Source organism: Leuciscus leuciscus (assembly GCF_965113295.1).
Source record: "Leuciscus leuciscus genome assembly, chromosome: 19".
NCBI lineage: Eukaryota > Metazoa > Chordata > Actinopteri > Cypriniformes > Leuciscidae > Leuciscus > Leuciscus leuciscus.
The window spans coordinates 31,267,057-31,290,534 of NC_138743.1; the positions used below are offsets into that span (position 1 = coordinate 31,267,057).

Below are 23,478 nucleotides of genomic sequence, written 5' to 3' on the forward strand. Positions count from 1 at the left end.
TCGTTGGAAACAGTCTGTAAGTGTGTTCAGTTCAGTCTTAGAATGTTTCAGCTAGTCGTTATCTGTGAAACCAGGCCTGGATCAGCTAGAAATTGCACAAAAAAATCTATTGTTGTGGGAAAAGGGGAACCCTGGAGTCAAAAAGGTTGAGAACCACTGGAAAGAACCACACAGCGTATGTAAAGGATAAAATAGTTTTATTTATAATTCTCATTGTAAAGGTAGGCCTCATCTTGCAAGACAACTGTTGGCAGTATGTACAACATACCTGTAATTTCCATGGAATGGAATCAGACAAAGAAAGACCTACTCAGTTTTACTAATGTCCTAAGTGGAAAATATGGTAAAAGATACACACACACACACACACACACTCGCGCACTCACTCGCGTCTCCTAGACACTCAAAATGCAACTTTTTTTGCGGTGTGCAGCGGTCAAATTTCCAATGAACATTTAGAACATTTACCTTTAAAAGTCACGACATGAATCTACTCTTTCAATATCGACTAGCTTCGTGGGGGGGATACATCATTTGGAACGTTTATATTCCCAGTATGGAGTGAAATACATAAAATACATGTTTGGGAGGCTCAGATGACAGATTCAAAATATATGTGTTTTTTTTTCACTTTTTAACCCCCATATTTTTAAAAGAAAAAAAAAGGTATCTTTTTTTTTCCCCCAACCTGTAAACTTTACTACATCAGGCTAAAACAACAAATACAACACAAGCTCAGCAGCCTTCCCATAAAGAATGTTGGTTTTCTTTTCTTTTTTAAATAAGGGATTTTATCAATAACATTTCAAAACGTATTACTCATCCCCCTAGGTTTAACAAGGGCTACACTCATAGATTTTCTTTTAAAACAATCCTTTATGGAAAAGTAACATATTTAGAAAGGCAAACCACTCGGGACAATTCAGCTATGGGTAAGTTCTAAGCAGGCTTTAAGATATTCAACAAAAATTTATATTTTAGCAGTGCTAGGAGCTGTACACCTCATTCAACCCTTTGAATTTCCACCTGGAGGGATCGCAGACAAGGGTACAAAAAACAAAACAAAGCATCAAGTCCTTAAGTTGCAAAGCTGCCACATTTTGGGTTTAAATCATCGTTTGTTGTTGCGTGTGCCAGGACGCAAGTTGGACGAACAGAGTCGGAGAGGGAGGGAGAGTAAAAACAAGCCGTGTTTTCCGTGAGTGTTCTTCCCGTAACTAGCGTCCCTCGCTCTTCCAAACCTGGCGAAGAGGTTTCTTCAGGCGAGGGTTGACATTCACTGAAAGAGATTGATCAAGGTGGTTTGGGGCGATTGAGGTACACAAAATACAACAAGAAACAGGCCAATGCTGTGACTCTCCCTCCCCTCAGAGGAGAACTTTGCGGAGCGGGCCGAGGATCCGCTATTTAGCTATCCTCCCCGCGGTGCTTCTTCCGGGAACGCTGTTCCTCCGGCTCAGACTCTGAGCTGGAGTCGGAACCACCGTCGAAGGCTGATACAGCGCTGCCCTTGGGGTTGGTGTACAGGCTGCTGTCTGAAGAGGAGTAGTTGGCCTGGAGCTGTGTGGTCCCCTTGACTTTCTCCAGTGCCCGCACTGGAAATTAAAGAGACAAGACGACACATTCTTCAATTTCTACTCAAAATCATGTTGTTTGAGGCACAAGGGAACTAGCACAAGTCAAATTAGGCTTTTCCTTCAGCACACAAACCTACTGGCACAAATCACCATGACCAGATAGCAAAAGCATGGAGTAACACAGCGACACTCACCTTGTTGCTCCAGCAGGGCGTTCTGCCTCTTCAGATCGTCGATGTCTTGTTGGTGTGTGTGGTTTTTTCGTCGCATGTACTGGATGTACTCTGTGGCTTTGTCTAGGATTTGAGCTCGGGATGCCTGTTTGATAGATTGCTGTCAGCAACAAATGAAAAACTAGAATTTGACGCAAGGAATGAAGTATCATTGCACATACATAAACCCCAAAACCCATTTCATCCAAACAACCCTAATGAACACACACAAACAGCTTAAAAACCTTCTCTTTTGGTAGCTACACATTTGACTAAATTACATGTATATTTTTTTCTTATCTCTTGCTTTTGATTGACTAAGAAATGAAATACACAGTTGAACAATAACCTATAATTCATGTTCTATATTTTTCCTAATGCCACATTTATAATTGGTTTATGTACTACAAACACTTGTGCATTAATTCATCTTGGATATTATACAATGTAAAATAGAATGCGTTTTTTAAAGTCACTAATATTTAATGAGGCTTTTTATCAGAATAATAGTTTCTGTACTGTAAAGTATATAAATAATGCAGTTCTAATTGACACAACCTTTATTAATGTTATGAGAACACAGAGAGATGCCTAAACTGTCGCAATCATGTGATTATTGTCTTCATGTTTCAGCTTTTTATTTGGCTATAGCTATAGCTGGAGTACATTGTCCATATAAGGGATTTCATAAGTTTTTACTTCTTTTATAAGGAGTTTTATACTTTCTGGAAGTATGAATGAAACATTTAATTTCATCAGCGATTCATAATGCTTACATCGCCTCACTTAAGACAAGAATAAAACGTCAGGTCATGCACAGACTATCTCGTCTCTTTGAATTTAAATCCGAGATTTATTCACATTGGCCCATGAAAAACTCCACAAGAACACACTTGCCCGAAAAAAAAAGTGCAGTTCTTATAATGGTACTTCCAACAAAAAAGTTATTTTTTGAGATTCGCTAAATATTATTAGTGTTTAAGATTATCTTTACATTTGCCATCATCTAACGCTAGCTTAATCTAAATGTAAAATAGAGCACAATTAAACATCCAATATCATGCGATACCAGTAAAATCCCTAATATAATCCAAAAACAAATATTGTGCCAATATATTATGCATCCCTAGTCATGCGACTCATTTTAATAGACTGAAACATAACAGAAAGCATGCACTTTTGCATATATACCTAGAAGAAACATAGCTCTAACATAAGGGTCAAACTATTGTTTCTACTACACTCTTGAGCTCTCTATTTTAGATACAAGACACACAAGAGGAAAGAGAAACCACATTTCCCCCTGTAATGGCTTCCTGGCACCAAACTATACATGGATCACATCAATCAGTCTGGATCTACTCTGCTCTCAATTCTCATTACACTTGTAATTCACACTTAAACTCCAACTTAAAACATCAGGGAAATCAACAAAAGCTAAGCAGCTCATAAGAACATTTAAACCCATTACATTCAATTAACAGTTTCAGTGTAATACAGTAGACATTTCATTGACCAAAAGCACACAAAGCAAACATCCTTTATGCCTTCTTGTGTTCCTCATGGTTTTACCAATGACATTTACCAACCTTTTCCCCTTGCAAGGCGGGAACGGAATCCCGAAGGCTGTGAAAGCTGTCTTTGATGTGGTCCCTACGTTTGCGCTCCAGCGCATTGTGATGTGCCCGTTTGTCTGCCTGCAATGAGAGAATCACAATGGCTTCAGCCTCTTCGCTTGTCATGGTGCCATTGGGTTACAGTGTTAGTCATAAGGAAACATATACAGTTCAACTAAACTTTTTTACATTTTATTGTAGACCTTTAAATGTCAACATAAACTATTATATTCTATTGTTTTAATGAAGTGATACTGACAATTATAAAAACATTTTTGAGAGAGTTGTATGATATCAGTTTTTTGCAGCTTATTCTTTTGGACCATGTTTGTCAGAACATCCTTAGCTAACGCACAATTTATCATAACTTCCATTAGTTATTTTAAGACATACTAATATCTGCTATTAGGACGCAACAAAAAGATTGCAATTGCACGATCCCACAAAAAGTCTCTAGTACGTTAAGCCTGGTTTTAGTACCCTGAGACTGTTGGCCTGAAAAAACAACATGGTCACTGGAGTCCAATGTCACTGGGCTTGGCCAAGACACTGTTATTACATAAAGGCACAGCTGTAAAACCTGTTTCGAATCCAGTGACTCATTAACAAGAGCCTCTTTTGCATTCCGTGGAAAAAGGGGCAAAACGAAAGCAGTTATCCAAATGTTAAAGTGCCACCGAGCAGTACAAAGACATTCCGATGTCTACGCACCACCTGGAAGAGCGAGGTGTGGCCATAATGTTACTGGCAGATCCAGGCTGTCTGTCTGATGTCTAAAAGGTGACACTGTACACTGCCAGTGTCAGGATTGTATTACATCCACGTGAGGTGACAGACTGCTCAACATGTCAAGGGCTATTCTGCACTCAAGTACAGTGAAAATTATACTCCGCATATGGCTTATCCACAATTTTATCATAACAAAAAACATCAGCAATGTCTCTAGTGAAATTATAGGTATAAAGGCTATAAAAGAAACCAAAATGACAAGCAGTATTGCTGAGGAAAGCTTTGAATATACTCCTCAACATGCACTTCTGTTGTCTTATGATCTCAACATCCTGATAAAAAAAAAATATTTCCTCCCAGCACAAAAAGAAGGGGGAGATAAACAGGACTTCAGAGACATTGCAGACCTTGTGTCTCCAGTCTACCCAATGAAAACTCAAGGCTAGTGAAAACAAGCCTGCTTTGTGATGAGTGCTATTTTAAACATCCCACTATGAACCCCACCGACACACTTTACAAAGACTGACCAGCCACTACTAAAAGTGATAGTTCACCCAAAAACAAAACGGCTATCATCGTTTACTCACCACATGTCGTTCCAAGCCTGTATGACATTCTACTGTGGAACACATAACATGTTTATTGTCCATTCAATGAAAGTCATTTCTGACTGCATTAACTTCCATCACACGGACAGTTGAAACATTCTTCGAAAAATCTTCTTTTTGTTCCACGGAACTATAAATACAGGTTTGGACTGATTTGAATGCGAGTAAATGCACTTTAACGGCAAAATACATTTACTGGTTGGGAAGCCAAAAAACGGCAATGAAAATAACACTATTATAAGTGTTAAACTTCATGATGAAGGTAAAATTTGTCTCAGTCTAGCATTCTCTAGAGAAACAGAGCAGCCCAAGTGCATGGCATGCTGAGCAAACAGGTTAGGGTTACATGTGGGGGGGAAAAAATCCCTGTGCAGAAATGGGTACAAAAATAAACTATTAATCGACACTTAAAAGTCTTTACAATACATAGTAAGATCATTCTGGTAAGACTGGTCCCCATCCCACAAAATCCCAAGGTCAGGCCTTTTTAAGTTTATGAAAATGTCCAAATTTACATTTCAATCCATTTTATCATTTCATTTTCTGAATTGGTTTTGGAAATTAGCTACTCTATGCCATAACCGCACTTCTACACTACACTTTTCTCTTTAAAGATGCACGTTTACGACATGAAGCCAGGCAGCAGGTGCACGCAATTGCTCAAGGCTCTGGATTATTGTTATGTCAATGGCAAAAACAAAAGCATTATGCTTTAATTGTAAATGCATGAGTAACGTAAGGCGTGGAAGCTTGACAGAAACGGAAGCTTGACAGAAAGTCCCTTAATTCACTGGCCGGACTGGAAATTTTACAGTTAATTTAAAGTGATGTTATAATTTCACAAATAAATTTAAATTGCATAATCATCAACACCTTCACATTGACCTAAACCTGTATGACTTTAACGCAGAATATAGAATATTTCAAACAGAAAAATATTAAGGACTGACAAACTTAGTCACCATTCACATGCACCTTTTCTCATCCTACCAAAGATCTTTTGCGTTTCACAGAAAAGGTTTGGAACAGCGTAATGATACATAAATGACGGAACTATCATAGTTGGTTCCCACACATCTACATTGAATTACAAACCATACCGTGTGTGTGTGGGTGTGTGTGTGTGTGGTCATAACTTTCGTTTCATTTTTGTTTTGTTTTTTTTCTCTTTTCTATCACTGTTTTTTGTGTGTATTAATAATTTGATAAAAATTTATATATATGTAAAAAATGACTTTGAAAATTGAAAACAAGGATGTTCCATAGGTTCAGGATTAATATTTAATGTTGCTTATTTATTCATACAGTCTAATCTAAGAAAAACAAGATCTCATAGGGGTTAAAGGCATGAATTACAACCCTGCCGTCGTATGGACATCGTCCAATAATATTCCATGTACACCTGCTAGCGTCGCGACACGCCAGAACGCTCGATTATAGACAATTCGTTCGTCAATTATAACGCGAGCGTTCTAGCGTATCGCGCCGCGCACTCGCTATAAGCCCTGCGCTCACTCACGTCCCTCCCTCCTGCAGCAAGTGCCCTGCTGTCGAGCACTGAACTCCCTGAACCGACTCAAAACAAGCCGACTGCGTGTGTCCCTGCCCGTGTTCATCGAATCCACCACATCTACCCCCTTTTAGGCTTGATTCTATCTTGTTGTGTCGTCCAACGATGCAAATTAGTTACGGCCGTTCAGTACCTACCCGGAAATAAATTGTAGCTAATCTCAAAAAGAGAAGATATTTTCGGGCATTAAAGGTTAAACTGGATTAATTGCTCCACTTATTACGCACCACAGAGTGAAATGTCGGAGATTCTTCCTGTAAGAAAACAGAACAGAAAGTACAATTGTAGCTACAGCTGTGTAAGAGTGATACTTAACTGGCTATTGATGGATGCAATGCACTGTTTTAGTACATAGCATCGCAAATGTACAAATATGGAGACAAGTATAGACTCGACCCCGTGTGTAATTGCTCATCTGGCTGGATATTCTCATTAGGCTGGCTAGAAAATTATTTCAAACGCTAGGTTGGCTAACTAGCTAACAGGCTAGCCTCGTATTGAGGCTCAAGAATTGAAAATACAAGAGGTTTAATTCTCAAACATGCAGAGTACAAACACAAATAACTTATACTCACATCACTATCGACCTCGATATCATCGTTGTCGCTCATTCTTCGGAAGATAGATAAATCTACACGAAATGTTGTTTTGAAAACAACATGAAATGGGGCCCAAATCAAATGAACAAACAGGAGAGATTCACTGCTTACACGAAACGAGATCAACGGACTCTATACACGTGACTCGCCTACACACGGACATTTACCGTGGCGTGTCACGTATGGATTGCGGCGCAAAGCATTGTAGGACTTGTTGTTTTTTAGAACCGTGGCTGTCGGTCGATGTAACAACGAATCTATTATGTAGAACTACAACACCCAGTCAGCGTTTCGGCGTGGCGCCTCTGCTTCGCGTTGAAGGAAAGCCCTTTTAGTTGGAATGCCTCATGGTAATTGTAGTTCACTTTATGTCGCGTTTCCAGCAAGACACGTGGAAAGTGCCCAGTGCTGTTTGTGGCTAATGCGCTGATTACTAATACTACAAATATGTTTACGTAATAGCCTACTACACTATAAATATTTCGTGTATTTTTAATATTCTTTTTTCACTATTATTATTAGAGTAATACAAACCACATATAAATAGTTTACAATATCAATAGGGGTTAATTTACAGTTATCTAAATAAACTTAATCCATACAGATTGGTTACTATTCAGCTACTCTTATGAAATACTGCATTTTGGTTTCTATTAATATATTTTAGATAGGCCTACTTAAACAAAGCAAGTTGTAAAAAAAAAAAATGTTTTATGAAATTAACTAAACAAAATAAGGTTTAAAATAAATTAGATACAACTTCTGCAGTTAATATCAAAAGAATGTCCATAGATCAATGAAAAATACTCATAATTCGAGATTAAATTTTTTTTTTTTTTGCTTATGACTGATTATCAAAAATTAAATCTGTATTTGAAATTATAAATGCCTAAATAATGGTTTCAATATTCAGACATCCATACTTTTAAAAATGTATGGTTATCAATACAAAATACATTTAGCCTAATAGCCAAAAGGGCTATATATATATTATAATCTTATCACACAACATCTAGATAAAATACAGCAGACCATTATCAAATGCATGTGCTGGTATTTTATAGGACCACAGAACTTTATTTAAAATGTAATTGTTCTGTTGTAAATAAACAGTCAACAATAAAGATCAATGTCAGACTCCCTAAAAAGCAAGGCAGATAGTGTATTTTTTTCCTCTCTCCTCAAAATAGTGCTACAGATAAGGAGCTTAAACAGTGGATTATAAGAGCTGCTGGATCAGTAAAAGGGTAAAAACAAGCACATCGTTGTGTTCACTCCCCCACAAGGTCAGAGTACCAAACAGGACTCTTGCAAACACAGTCACTAACCCTTTCTCATTATCCGATCTTTACTCTGACCACCTTATGCCAGAACAAATAATACAGCATACTTGACCCACCTGCATCCTTGCCCCAGACCTCATATACTGTATATGAACTAATAAGTCATAAAAAAAAATAGATATTTTTTTTGCTCTTATTACAATTCAATATTCATTAGCCAAGTAACTTCTCATTTACTCATGCATTCGATTTATTTCCTTTTTTAAATTCGTCATATAGACTTTTATTCATGCACTTTTTCTGAATCCATATTGTGTCTATATGGTTAAAGAATGTACACAAATGCACAGCATGGCGTGTCAATACTAGGGGTGGTGGTGGCGAAGACACATGCCTTTGGTGTGAGAGACCCAGGTTCGAATCCACTGTGAGACACCAATGTGTCCCTGAGCAAGACACTTAACCCCTAGTTGCTCCAGAGGCGTGCGACCTCTGACATATATAGCAATTGTAAGTCGCTCTGGATAAAAGCGTCAGCTAAAATGAATAAATGTAAATGTAAATGTACTAGGGATGCCATGCAGTCCTAAGGCCAAATCCCCTTCCAGTCATTTTCATAATGTTCCCTCTTCATTTGTAATGATCCATTTGTGCACTTCCAACTGTCTGTTTGTGTTTTCTAAATGCTACTGGCTGTGGAGAATGAAATGGACTACAGGAGTCTGAAGCAGGATGAAGGGTGATTGCCCTAAAAACAGCTTTGTCTCTGTGGCAGCTCACAGATATGATCTCAGACAATCTATGTGACCCACCAGCACCCTTCCCCCATGCCTCCTCAGGGGGGCTCTGCTTCACTGCAGGATTAATCTGTCCCACCCCGTTCCCTTTCAGAGAAACGCAATGCCAGTGTATACGTAAAAATACACACATTAAATCAGTCAAATACAAAAATATGCGTATACTGTCATAACACTTCATAATGTAAATACCGTTATATTAAATAAAGGCTTACAAATACTTAAAATATGACATGAATAACATACAGTAGATTAGAAATTATATTTTGATATACCATAAAGTATAGTCACTTTTCAGATAATTTTGTTTTGTAGCAAGTATTTAATATTCAACACTAGATGGCACTATCAATTAAGAATATACCTTGTAAGAATAAACTTTTCAGATTAAAATAATGTTCAAATGTTTATGACTGAATGTTTAAGTGATCTTGATTCATTGGATATAATATAATATAATATAATATAATATAATATAATATAATATAATATAATATAATATAATATAATATAAAAACATAACTGGTCTTTATTTATTCATAGTACTGTTCTTGATAATATAGTATAATATAATACAGTATAATATATTATATTATATTATATTATAAGAAAATATAAGATTATATAAGATAATATAAAATTATGTACTTCAGACAGACAGATGAAGATCATAATAAAGTTCAAATGTAGGGTTTAATAATAATCCAACAGGCAAAATAACAGAAGGTAGTAGCAACACATTCACAAACGCTAACTCAAACGAGACAGGACAAACACTGAGAGAAGGTGACGAACTTAAATACACATGGTGATTAACTAATGACAAACAGCTGTGATGAAGATTAGTGTCCATGGGAACTGATGAATGGCGGGAAACTCAAACAAAGGAACATGGGACTCATAAATACAAACTAAAAGTATTTAAAAGAATACTAAAAGAAAATAATTGAACATAAGTGTGACATTACGCCCCCTCCGAAGAAGTGCAACCTTGCACAGCAACAACAGACAAGGGAGGGAAGGTGGCAAGAGGAGCAGGTGAAGGGATGGTGATAGAGGCAGCGGAGGGATGGTGACAGGAGGACGACAACAAAACCCCAGCGGCGATGAAGGAGAGTGCCCCGATGCAGCAGACCCAGAGCAAGGCAGTGCATGATGACAGCCCACGGAGGAGTCGAAGGAGGGAGGAGCCATGTTGCTATGGCCAACGACATCTGGGGGACGACCGACTGATCCCAGGGTGCAGACGGGGAGACAATGGTACTGAGCGACATTACTGGCACTGGAGACCTAGGCGAATCCGAGCGTCCGAGGCGGATTCAGAGTGCCCGAGGACTGAGGCGGAGCCGGTGTGACAGAGGACAGAGGCGGAGGCGGAGGGAAGGAGGAACCCGCTGTAGCCATAGGAGTGGAGGGACTGAGCGCAGCACAAGGCTTGCAAGTCCGCAGCGGAAGTAAAGTGACGACTGACCAAGGGGAAGCCGGAGGGACGAGGGAACACGGTGGAGCCACAAGGTTGAGGTTGTCTGGCAAAGCTGAAGGTGGGCGGAGCCAAAGCGTAACGACAGGTTGAAGGGCCGAGGTGGAGTGAAGGGATTAGAGGCAGGAGGCGGAGCCACAGGATCCTCTCGCTCGGGCAAGGCTGGTGATCGCACGACCTGAGGCTTTACATCGCAGCAAGGTGTTCCCGGGGATGACGAAGGGCTGCAGGGATCCAGAGTGGGGCTTGAGGACTGGCTGAGCTTTGCGGTGAAGGTGACGGAGTAATTCCAAATTCCCAACAGGTCAACGAAACAGTCTAAGTGCTGTCTTAAAACAGTGATGATTCATAACAGGAGGTAGTGCCTCCATGTCCACATCCATCAGCCGGTCCTTGTTGTCCAATTCCACTGATGTCGCTGGCTCACACCCCTAGTCAGACTTGTGATGGATTTTTTAATTAATCATAACTAACATTTATTTTTCTTGCAGGAATAACATTCATATGCTTTTGAATCCTAAATGTTTCCAAACCCTTTGGTATAAACTTGTGACTGAGTGTGTGTTAGTAAATCATGTCTGGATGTTACAAAAAGGGGAAATTAATTTAGACAGATATCTAAATTTTTAAACTCGTGATTGAAGAACAAAGTGAAGCAATCAAGAAAACAGAGTTTGTAAAAGAAGTAAAAGAAGGGTTTGCATATGAAGAACCAATCAAATTGTAGGGAAATTATGTAATGTATCATGTCATCTTCGCCATGCTCCTATTCTATAAAAACTGTTGTATTCTTTTTGCTGGTGGGATTCTCTCTGAAATTTGTCTGAGATCCTCAGGCCGTGATTAATCAAAGGCATTGTCTGGAGTCTGTTAAGTTATTGCTTCGCAGCAAGTTAGGGTTAGGGGACTCAGCCGACGTCAATGGGGAGACACGCTAGAGTATAAATATTATTGAACGGGGACATCAATTGTAGACTAGACCCATATACAGGTAAACTAACGTCGATTATTGACGTTTCGGGGACCTCGATTGTAGACGAGACCCAGATATAGGTAAACTAACGTCGATTGTTGACGTTTCAGGGACGTCGATTGTAGACGAGACCCAGGTAGACTTAAGTCAGGTGCGAAAGAAGAAAAAATCTACCACAGACTCAATCTGGGGCTTCGGCTCCGGGACGATGTTCGACGCTGTCCCTTCCTCTTTGGGCTCTGGCTCACTGATCACTGTGGGTGGTCGTTCTTCGTCTGCAGGGGTCTCTAGCGAATTCTCTGCGGTCGAGGGTGGTCGTGGGCTGGGTCTGGCTGTGTCCTGGATCAGGGACAGACGCTCTTCAGACACCTTATGATGGCCTCCCTCCAGTCAAGTCCTGAGGTGTCTGGGAGGTGTACAGGTTGGTGGTAGTTGGCATAGATATCCATATAAGGCTAGATGTCTTAAGGCGGAGTCTCGAACGGCATCACAGGCGGCCATCTTGTCACAGGGAAGCTTTCTGGCGAGCTCTGTGGTATCTGAAGTAAGGTGAGTGATCAGCACGAACACAAATCCTCTTATCTCGCTGAAATCTTGACAGATTTACAAACGGTTTGGTTTCTTACAAACGTTATTAACGTGGCTATAATTCCGAATGCTTGAACATGTATGTTATAATTATTCATATGTATGCAGTGTCATAACTACATCTCTGACGTTTATAACAAACCAACACCGTTTGAAATCGGTAGAAAATTGAGCAAGTTATGGTTATTTAAAAGTACATGCACCATTAAAACACAATGTGAGCGAGCTCCCTGTGGCAAGATGGCCGCCGTGTGCGGACGTCGACCTCCATTGGCCAGCAGCGCCGACGAGACATCTAGCCTTTATTATATGATATCTATGGTAGTTGGCCCCGATCCAGAACAGCGATTTCAGGGTCTCGTCGTCGTAGTGCCAGGTGATGGCAATATGGCAGAATTGTTCTATATATATAATTTTTTTTTTTTAATCAATGCCCATTTGGGCAATCACAGCTAATTTTGCTGCATCATCCATTTCTTGGTCCAGTCTTATGTTGTATATATACTACTAATAAAAAAACTGGTCTTTATTTATTTATTGTACCGTTCCTAATAATATTATATAATATAATATAACATGATATAATATAATATAATAAAAACCTATAAAAGCGTCTAAAAGGATAAAAGCATCTGTCATCCAAGTGGATGCTGCACACTGGTGGTACAGTACATATGAAAGTGCTATAAAAATGCCTCATTCATTCATTCATTCATTCAAATGTATAAATGTTAATAGCCTACTTCTAGTAGCGTTTTCCCCCACTCTACCCTAAGTTATGGTCATAACTGACCATAACTTAGGGTAGAGTGGGGGAAAACGCTACTAGAAGTAGGCTATTATAGAAGTATTCGATGTGAAGCTTACACTGACGAAGTACCTGAGAGAACTAAATATTTTGTTCTTCTGGAAGACATTGGTTCTAGTTCTTGAAACCATTGGCATCTTGTGCGCTGCATTGTGTAGGATGTGGTTACAGACCGTGGGTAGCAAAGAACACGAGAATCACACTCTTGCAAAGATTTTAGATTTGAAACTTGGAGTACTACGGAGTCCCGCACATTATATGCAAGAAAAAGTAAATTGTGCACTAGATTGACTTTATGTTGCAAATGAGTATATTTTCCTTTTATGTTCTCTTTTAAAAAAAAATCTATATAACAACTAAATCTATAAATTCGTGTTTGATCATAACTGTTATTTTTTTAACTGTGGCGTACACAGTTTTGTGTTCAGAAATTATAACATTATATTAAATGTAAATAAGTCAAGTCAAGTCAAGTATATTTGTATAGCGCTTTTCACAATACAGATTGTATCAAAGCAGCTTCACAGTATTAAATTAAAATAATACGCAACAAAGTTTGTTTCAAGAGGAATTTATTGATTGATAAAATTAAATTAAATATCCCCAAAATATCCCCATAAGGTGAAACCAGTTCTAAATAGCTAAGACCTTAAAGGGTTAATGAACAAACAAGTTGGGGGAAAAAAACTGCACCAGAGCAGAGGACAGATTTGTTTTCTCTCACTTGCTCACTCTGGCTTTCTAGAGAACCCTATTCACTGAAGCACTACATGAATCAAAGGTAGGCTTGAAAATTATCTATCTACATAAAAAAAACATACTTTTAACGAATTTGAAAAACTTTGTTGTTGTTAATGTTTATCGGATAACTTAAATGTTATTTGACACTTTAACTTCCTTTCTCTTATCTCACAGCTCATGAAAAAAAAAAAAAAAAAAAAAAACAATCTCAAAAATGGTAGTCACTATCAATCCAACCATCGAATTCAACTTTTCAAGCTGGAATGTAAACACTACCACTACAAATGGCTCTGCATTCAGTGACAGTCTGGACATGGTCGTCCGCTCGGCCTTAATTGTCATTCTTTTTATTACCATGGTGTCTCTTGGTTGCACAATGGAGATCTCAAAGATCAAGAATCATCTCACCAAACCCAAAGGGGTGGCGATTGCAGTTGGGGCTCAATTTGGTATAATGCCCCTCACAGCCTTCTGCCTAGCAAAGCTGTTTCAATTAGGTCCTATGGAGACCTTAGCTGTGCTAATTTGTGGATGCTGTCCGGGAGGAAACCTCTCAAACATCTTTGCTCTGGCTCTTCAGGGAGACATGAACCTCAGGTAATTCTTGAGACAATAAATACTGACCCATGGTAAAACAGGGATTTAGGGGACAGGGACAAGATTAGCTTAACTTTATTGAGAAATCTCCTGCAAAAATGTCCTTTTAATCGTTTGCTTAGCCAGTTGAGCAATAACAGATCACTGACAATCAGCAATCAGGTGTTTTTTGTTTTTTTTGCCCAGATGCTTGCATAAGATGTTTGCATACCCTAGAGTGTTCCTTGGTACTGCTGTTAATTTCATTATTTACAGTAGCACTCATTCCAATTACAATTTTGAGGAAAGCAAAAACAGGATGTTTTTGTCTCTGATCTGCTGCAGCCATCCCTCCAATGCTTTTCTCATTAAAGTTTCTAATTATATATATTTCATACTAACAGAGCTTTCATTTATTGCATAAAACATCTTGTTGGAATTATTTCATATATATTTGTATAATAATTATGTAATATGGTAGTAATAGCTACTTTAATAACATTAATGAAAATCCTAGATATTGTATATTGTAGTTGCAAGGGGTGCACCGATACCAGTATCGGCATCGGGCCAATACTGCGTTCGTGTACTCGTAGTCTACTCATTCAAATGATCCGATAGCCACCAATAGCCACCATGCAGTGTGTACAGTACAGTGCTTGTGACAAAGAAACAATGACAACAGAGCAAACAGAGAGCAGAATGGATATATCAGAGAAGGTTTGTCGCAAGCTTGTCGAGCGCATCCTTTTTTTCACAGACAATCGCTGGGAAGTTTGTAGTTTAGTCGGATATGTCAATTACAAATAAAGTAAAACAAGGCACATATCACTAACGTTAAATGACGGTAAAGAGAGAGAGAGCGAGAGAGAGAGAGAGCACTTCAGTTGCATGTTCTTAATTGCTAATTGCACACGTTCTTTCGGATTAAAATTAAATTATAGGCCTAAATTAAAACTTGATCTGCTATATGTGATTTATGTAAGATGGGTTGTGCCCTACATTATTAAAGGGCAAGAAGTTCACTGTGTGCAAAATCCGAAGCGCGCGTAGATTCCGGGCGTCTTAGACAGCGCTTGAATACTGAATTGAATTCTCTTTCACGTCTTCTTGTGCTTGAACTGGCGAATTTACCCCAAATTATGTAAAAATGTATCCTAGTACACATAGTTGGCAATGTCTTATGCGAACGTAAACAGTTAAGATATAAAATGTATGTAACAGTAGCTGTATTTGATCTGTCCATTCGGTCTTAAAGGGACAGCAGCTTAATAAACACGCTGCTGTTTTTAAAGCTAATTAAACAACAAAGGACAAAGAAATCAGTGCACTTGACTGAATAAATTGACCATCTAAACTTTAATAACAATTCATCAATATTTAATTCATACAGTGAAGACTATGCAGTGTTATTTTACATTTGATTACTTTCAGATGATGTACTGAAAACTTCTTTTGGAACTACCTGAAAAGCACTGTTTATTTTATTTGTATCTTTGTTATATCGAATTAATTTGTGCTATAATTGGAATTGGATTATTTGTTCTTATTTTATTACTGACTATTTAATTGAATTTAATAATGTTTTAAATTGACATTAATTAGGCTAGTAGTTTCTGCTGTAGAATCAAAATTATAATATAACTCTGATATTTTACTGGTATCTAAACATTTGAACCACTGACCCAACCGGGCCAGTTAAAAATAAATAAAATAATCCTTAGTATTGAGCCCTGTTAAAGCAGATCTAAATATACGCTGTGCTATTAAATAAAAGATAAAATACGATAGAGCAATGAAAGTAACAGAAGCTACAATACATTTTAACAGACATAATTAAGCTTGAAAAAAACTGAAGCTTTAAACAATTTAAACCAATGAATATGGTTAATTTTCTTTTGGTTTATATATTATATAATTACAAATGCAATGAAAAACAGGTATCGGTATCAACAAGTACCAAAAACGAAAGTTTCGATATATTGGCCTTGTTCTGGAAAAAGTAGCATAAAAAAACAAAAACTAACAACTAAAACATGTTTTGTCCCTATCATTAATTCAAAAATAGCACTGTTTCCAATTAGACATTTTATGCAAAAGAAAAGCATAAAATATTCCACCTACATGCTCGGATTACATTATTTTTGGATTTCCATGTGTTTGCAGGTGCCGCAAAACCATATTCATCCGCACAGTCACGCAGAGCCGAGTGCCAAGTTACATACAATATATTATCTAAGTTACAGGAATAGTTTTTTAGTAGAGAAAAATATAGAAGTTTGTCTGTTGATTTGGAAGGCAGCTTATGTTGCACAAAGTATCTTCTTATTTCTTAATTTAACTATCCACCCCCCCCCCCCCCCCCTCTCTCTCTCTCTCTCTCTCTCTCTCAGTGTTGTGATGACTACGTGCTCCACAGCACTGGGATTGGGTATGATGCCCCTCCTGCTGTACCTGTACAGCCAGGGTTTCTCAAACCTGGTGCAGTATGTTCCTTTCACTGGCATCACTGTCGCCCTGATTATGATCCTGGTGCCCTGCGGTATTGGGGTCCTGATCAACTACAGAGTGCCCCAGTATTCTAAGATCATCATCCAGGTGTGTGATAATTCATGCATGGATACTTTAACAATTTCTAGATTGTAATAAGCCGAAATGAAACAAAAAATTGTGCCGTATTGACAGTGCACACACTTGCATTGTTACGGCCGAATAACTGCCATGCTGATCTGGAAAACAGCACCATGATGGTCATTCCAATGTTGCCAGGGTCTTATGTTTCAGGGCTCTGTGTTTCCCAGATTAATATATGGCACATAATGAACACATTAAAATGGGTCCTATGTTTCCCAGATCAATGGTCTGTTAACACACATTAAATATGTTTGACTGTAACAGTTATGCTCAGTTAGTTTCATTTTTTTATAGACTTTTATTTTGTATTCCTCAGTTTCCGGTTTCCTGCGTTTCCTTGGTTCTAGTGTCCAGCCATTATCTGTTGTCATGGAGATTCATTTAACGAGCACAGCTGTCTTCATTTAGTTAATTATCTCTATGTATGTCCTTCAGTTTGTTTCAGTCCTTGTCCAGTATTGTCCGTGTTATGTATGATACGCGCTGTCTCGTTCTGTTTGGAAGCAACCTGACCTGAAGCATGACAGTGACACTACTTGTATTCAACAGTTGAACAAACAAGAAGCTAACATTATGTAGGGAAATCTTTTGTCCTTGATCACATGAAATTCCTGACCCCGTGGAGTATTATTGAAATAAAATAATTTAAGACCCATTTACACCAAGGATAACTAGAACGATAACATCTCTAGTTACCAACATAACCTTGCTTCCCTGAAAAGAGGGAACCATATGTTGCGTCATTCCATGATGCTATGGGGAATCGCCTCTCTCCTAGAAATACTGAAGCCTGTTTGCTCCCCAATGGCATTCATGTGCCATTGGCATTCATAGTGGTGGGAACAACATTTATAAGGCACTCACAAAAATCCCTGAGCATAAGTAACACGGCATGAATGCAACATCTCGTTCCCTCATTTCAGGGAACCAAGGTTACGGTTATAATAACCAAGGTTATTGTTCCCTTTCAATATTGGTCTCTCAATGTTGCGTCATTCAATGACGCTATGGGGAACGTAGTCCAATCATGCCGTGTTACTGTGAACAATGCTCAGCATTGTGCCTAAGCACAATGTCTCACAGTAGAAATACTGAATAAGATACAACTATCATAAAAAGTTGCATAGCATCATATGTCTCGCAACAGTATGCCTCTAGTGTTAACACACAGCAGTGAAGACTACCGGATCAGCATTTCAGGGGTTCAGTGTAAATGGTTTGGCTAAGCGGTGGGAGCACCAGCACCGCCTTATGACAAACGTAGTAGTGGACCTATTTGAAACACCGTGCCCGTCTCGCGCCTCTTAGAGACTTGACCAACAGGTCTTTCCTGCCAACCGTCTGGCAGTTAACCAGATAACAAAGCAGCAGCATATACTTTGAGCGCAGAAGGCGTGCTGCCACTCTTGCAAGAAGGACAGAATGACTGGAATTGAGCAATTCTCCTCTCTTGAGCTGCACTAGCGCTCAAAATCTCTCCATTAATGAGCGTAGAGGCGCCTTGTAGAAGGGGCCCTTGCGTCAGTAATCGTATTCAGCACGCGCTGAGGCAGAGTAACTAACGCTGGTGGGCTCTGATGAGCGGCCAGATGTGCAGATTCCACAATTCTGGATTGGGATGCCAGATTAAGCCATTTGCTTAATCTGGCTCGATTAAGCTCGATTATCTCGATGGACCGGGTTGGAAAAGAATATAACGGTGACCAGCTGTTGTAGTATCTGTATGCTTGAGCATGGAGGGCATTCAGTCGCCATCCGAGTACTCTTGTGTAAAAGACACAATTTACCAGTCCCATAGTTCCGAGTAGACATATTTCAGGTCCACAGATATAGTCCAGTCCATTGGCCAATATGAGAGTGAGGACGAGCTGGAGGAGGAGCTCTGATACTAATGCACTTTGTGTTTGAATATATATACGCATTTTATTACACTATTGAAGGCACACGGGCACTGAGCCGGCGTAAACTCACCATTGAACACACTGTGCTTCAACTAGGGGTGCCGCTGCTTCTGTCTCCGTGGCTCAGGAGGAGCAGCCGAGGGGAGGTGTCAGATGCTCTTTCTACGTGAGGGCTATCCGAATCCGGAGAGTCCTGTCGCTCATGGCATCGCAGTGAGGGCAGTAAGAACCCAACCCGATCTCACGGCAATTTGTACAAATTGGCTAATTCGTACGAATTCATACGACCTCACTCGTACGAATTCGTAAGATTTTTGCTAAATCGTACATATTTTACAAGTTGCCCAATTCATATGAATTCGTACGAATGACCTACCCCTGACCCCTGGGGTTTAGACAAATTGTCTACTAGCCGAATTAGCCACCTTTTACTCACTCGTGAGATAGCGTTAAAAAACTTTTAATGGTGGATTCCGCCCAGGCAGAAAACGCACAACTCGTGGAGCACAAGCTTGGTGGGTCCTGCACAGATAGAACAGGTTTTAATATTCATCTTCGTCCACCGGAACGCTCAAGGGGATCAGCTAACGTGTGATCCATTTTGGGCGATGAGAAAATGTAATTCAGCGCTGCATTATAAAGGAGACGTTCCCGCCCCTAATTCGCATGCTTGAATGCCATTGGCTATTGAGGTGCAATGCGTTATTCCAATCAGGATTCAGTATTTCTAGGAGAAAGGTGTTTCCCCATAGTGTTATAGGATGACACAACGTGGAGAGACTGATATTGAAAGGGAACTATAAAGTTTTAATAATCGTTCTTATTATATGCACCACACCACAACTCTAATGACAACGGCACAGAATCACTTTCACTTTATCATAATAGTTATCATTCTTAACTGTGTTTTCGCTATGTAAATAGTTCTAAACAAAGCCAAAACAAAACCATTGTGTGTCTCCCAGCAGCATATGGTAGTGGTGTTTCAAGTGAATGATTCCTTTACACATTTATAGACTGAAATCTGAAAAAGGCTGCCTCTGGACTATATAGGTTAAGCTTCACCCATAACATCCAGAGACTGGGAGCTTGACATAACTTGGCTCTTAAGTGAGTACCACATGCTCTAACCCTAACCCTAACCCTAACCCTAATTTAGGTCAAGCTCCACCCATTTGAGCATCACTTGAAAAAATACCCAACACAAACAGACTTGAACGCGGAAACACACACATATGCAGAATTACAGTTATTATGAGATTCCAACCTATGGCTACCAAGTGTTTATACCCTCACTGGACTCAAGCTCTGACTTGTCATCTTGTAATTATGGTAATTCTTACATTTTGTGAAAAAACAACATCACTTTATCAACATTCTATGCTGCTCAACCACACAATCTGCTGTATTGTAAAGGATGAATCCTCTGGCTACATGCCATCATCATGACAGACAAATTATATGAATTATAAGCATATTCTTAAACTATGTTCCTGCTTTATTCCCTGTTGGCTTGTAGGTTGGGTTGATGGTGATGCTGATCTCTTGTGTTGTCATTGGTGTTCTTGCTGGTGTATTTGATGGAGGAAAACTTTTCACGGTGCTATCTCCTCAACTTGTAGCCACAGCTGCATTGATGCCATTGATTGGATTCACATGTGGATATATCCTGTCCACTCTGTTCAGGATGAATGCACCGTATGTATGTCCACTGGAATATGAAATTGTATTTTATCTGGCCAAGGTGCAAATCCGTTCTCAAGATAGTCAACCAATTGATTTACAGTCACAGTGCATTTTTCACAAGTGTGATGTTCATTTGTGTTGGTCCTCAGTGGCAGACGTACTGTTTCTGTGGAGGTAGGTTGTCAGAACATCCAACTGTGTTCCACAATCCTGAAGGTGGCCTTCCCTGCTGAGCTCATTGGTCAGCTGTATTTCTTTCCCATCCTCTACATTGTGTTCCAGATAGTCGAGGCTCTTTTTTTCATAGTCCTGTTCAGATGCATTCAGAAGCTGAGTCCATCCCAAAAAGGTACATGAAGTCCATTAAACTTGTTATGAAAGTACATTGCTGAGAAGAATGTTTATCAACTTATTTTATCTAAGTATTAAAAGTGGTAGAATTCTATTTTATTAACCTAAATATTGATGTAGTGCTTATTTTAAAATTATTATAAGTATTATAAATTCTGAAAATAACTGTTTTCTCTTTTCTTACACAGAGACACAAGTGCACACAGCAGTGGAAAGAGCAGCTGAAGAAACTTATGGACCCTCTGACAGTGACATCTGAGGGGCCTCCATAGTGCTTATTAAGCTGAAAAAGCAGTTTTAAGACAAAATATCACCATATGCTGTACGGTTTTAGTCTTTAGTTAATAGAAGAGTTCATAATCGAAACTGTATAGTAACTGAATGGACAGTTTTAAAATCCTTTTTGTTTACATTCTAAAATACATACATTTGACTGTAGAACCTAATTGTTCTTTTGTACTGTCCTCCAGTCAGACACTAATAATTGTTTTAGTGCCATAATACAATAAACTATAGTCATACCCTAATAAAACAGAACTTTTCAGAATTTAGTACTGGAGTATTATTATTATTATGTATAAGTTTAAAAAGTAGCACTTTTCATCCAGGTTATGTGCGCAGGAATTGTGTACCGATAACAGTGCATATTGTCATATAGTGGTTTCGTTTTCACAGTAAGAAATATGTTTTATGTAAAATAAAAACAGGTAGGGGTCCTGATCAGCCTGTCGGGGGTTGTATTCGCTATAACAACCGCCTCGCTCTACATTGTCCCGCTTATTACATGGCTACCTACCAAATAAAGCAATAATTTGACACAAAATATTGATTTAAAAAGGAGTTTATTGATTTAAAAACGATTGTATTGCTTCCGCTAAAGAAAATAGTCCGTTCCGTCTCTACGGTTAGAATCCTGCGTCCATAGCAACGCTCTGTTTTTCATGGCAACGGTGTGTTATACTTAGCAGCGGTCTGTTATCAAGAATTATTACATGGCTTGGTTGAATTCTAATGTAGAATGCGGTCTGTTATTTCTTGATAACACACTGTTGCCATGAAAAACAGAGCGTTGCTATGGACTATTTTCTTTAGCGGAAGCAATACAATCGTTTTTAAATCAATAAACTCCTTATTAAATCAATATTTTGTGTAAAATTATTATCGCAATACATTATCCCTTACTTATTACATGGCTTGGTTGAATTCTAATGTAGAATGCGGTCTGTTATGTAAGGGATAATGTATAGCGAGGCGGTTGTTATAGCGAATAACAACCCCGACATAATAGCGAATAACAACCCCGAATAATAATATTATAGCGAATAACAACCCAGAATAACAACCCCTTCGCTTCACGTCGGGGTCCCGTTCAGTCTGAAGGGGTTGTTATTCGCTATAACAACCGCCTCTATACATTATCCCGGTTATTACATGGCTACCTACAAAATAAATAAATAATTTGACACAAATTATTGATTTAAAAAGGAGTTTATTGATTTAAAAACGATTGTATTGCTTCCGCTAAAGAAAATAGTCCATTCCGTGTCCATAGCAATGCTCTGTTTTTCATGGCAACGGTGTGTTATACTTCGCAGCGGTCTGTTATCAAGAAATAACAGACCGCATTCTACATTAGAATTCAACCAAGCCATGTAATAAATAAATATATATTGCCAGTTAGAGTTAAATAAAAACATCTCCACACCTATTTAAACTGTGGCGAAAATTAGACATTTGAAATTGTTAAATGCAAGAATGAGCACTTTATCTTAACCACCCCAAAAGGTACATCAATTTTATGAACTTACAGAACTACATTTCTGGAGGACTGATCAGTTGTCATGGATGGTAATTCGACCTACCTACCAATCAGTCAATCTAACAGTCTTTTTATTTATTTTTTCTAAAGACAAAAAATTACAAATCCTAAAAAATTAAGTATTATACTGTAACTCTTAAAATGAACCATTTCTCTTTTCTTACACAAAACAAAAGTGTCCACAACAGTGACAAGAGCAGCTGAAGAAACTAACAGACCCTAACAGGGGATCCCAGAGTTTAAAAAAGTTGAAAGAAAGAAAAAAGATGAGGAATTTGGGGCCAAAGTACAGTGGGTGCTGGGGCTACAAAGAAAGAGTGAGTGAAAGATATACCGTGGAGCAGAAAGTACACTTTTTTTTTTCTTCCTACTTTAAAAACAACAGAATCAGCCTGAAAAGTTTCTTCAAAGTGTCCAATTGTATGTGGTTGCACTGCTTTTTCAGCTGCCTTGAAACAGGTGCCATATTTTTTATTTGAATATCACCATAGGCATTTAATAAATCTATTCAATACATATCTAAGACATCAAACAAAATATGCAGAGAACAAATGACATCTTGAAGGAGTCTGATGCTTAATTTTTTTTAAACACCTTTCAAGCGTGAATTTTTAAACAAAGTTGCAACTTGCAATAATACCTTCATGTTAACAATAAGTGTGTATTGTAGAGTTAACTTTTTTTTTTTAACAAACAATATTTATGTCCGACGTGTAATGTTTTTGAGCTTTCAGATGAACGACTGACCTCATTACTAACAGCTTTTTGGGGAATTTATTATTATTATTCTTTTTTTCTTACAGTGCTACACAAACTTTATAAACGTTCAAAAACATTTAATTAATATTTATATCATGGTACAGAAACGTGAGTCATATTCCAAATTAATGATTAACATGCATCAAAACATATCCAGACAAAGCCGGACAT

The 23,478-nt window shown here is 38.5% G+C and overlaps 2 protein-coding genes across 6 annotated transcripts; one reads left to right on the top strand and one right to left on the bottom strand.

Annotated features, from left to right (window-relative positions):
* Positions 1-180: 180 nt before the first annotated feature.
* Positions 181-7,055, bottom strand: max (myc associated factor X). 4 transcript variants are annotated; one of them, XM_082148422.1, is made up of 5 exons: positions 6,888-7,055; positions 6,540-6,566; positions 3,379-3,486; positions 1,772-1,895; positions 181-1,595 (listed from the first exon to the last, which is right to left on the bottom strand). In XM_082148422.1, exons 1-5 carry the CDS (start codon positions 6,921-6,923, stop codon positions 1,408-1,410), a joined length of 483 nt encoding a protein of 160 aa, XP_082004548.1. In that variant the 5' UTR covers positions 6,924-7,055; the 3' UTR covers positions 181-1,407. The 4 variants fall into 4 exon arrangements, with proteins under 4 accessions (XP_082004548.1, XP_082004547.1, XP_082004550.1 ...); XM_082148421.1 differs by having other exon boundaries at positions 1,772-1,910; positions 6,888-7,054; XM_082148424.1 differs by lacking the exon at positions 6,540-6,566 and having other exon boundaries at positions 6,888-7,054.
* Positions 7,056-13,509: 6,454 nt separating this feature from the next.
* Positions 13,510-21,806, top strand: slc10a1 (solute carrier family 10 member 1). Of its 2 annotated transcripts, none has more exons than XR_014200343.1 (6): positions 13,510-13,621; positions 13,756-14,178; positions 16,551-16,755; positions 20,212-20,394; positions 20,528-20,727; positions 20,918-21,806. XR_014200343.1 is itself a non-coding variant. In XM_082148121.1 (6 exons), exons 2-6 carry the CDS (start codon positions 13,796-13,798, stop codon positions 20,986-20,988), a joined length of 1,038 nt encoding a protein of 345 aa, XP_082004247.1. In that variant the 5' UTR covers positions 13,511-13,621; positions 13,756-13,795; the 3' UTR covers positions 20,989-21,806. The 2 variants fall into 2 exon arrangements, 1 of the variants encoding a protein (XP_082004247.1); XM_082148121.1 differs by having other exon boundaries at positions 13,511-13,621; positions 20,212-20,390.
* Positions 21,807-23,478: the final 1,672 nt, after the last annotated feature.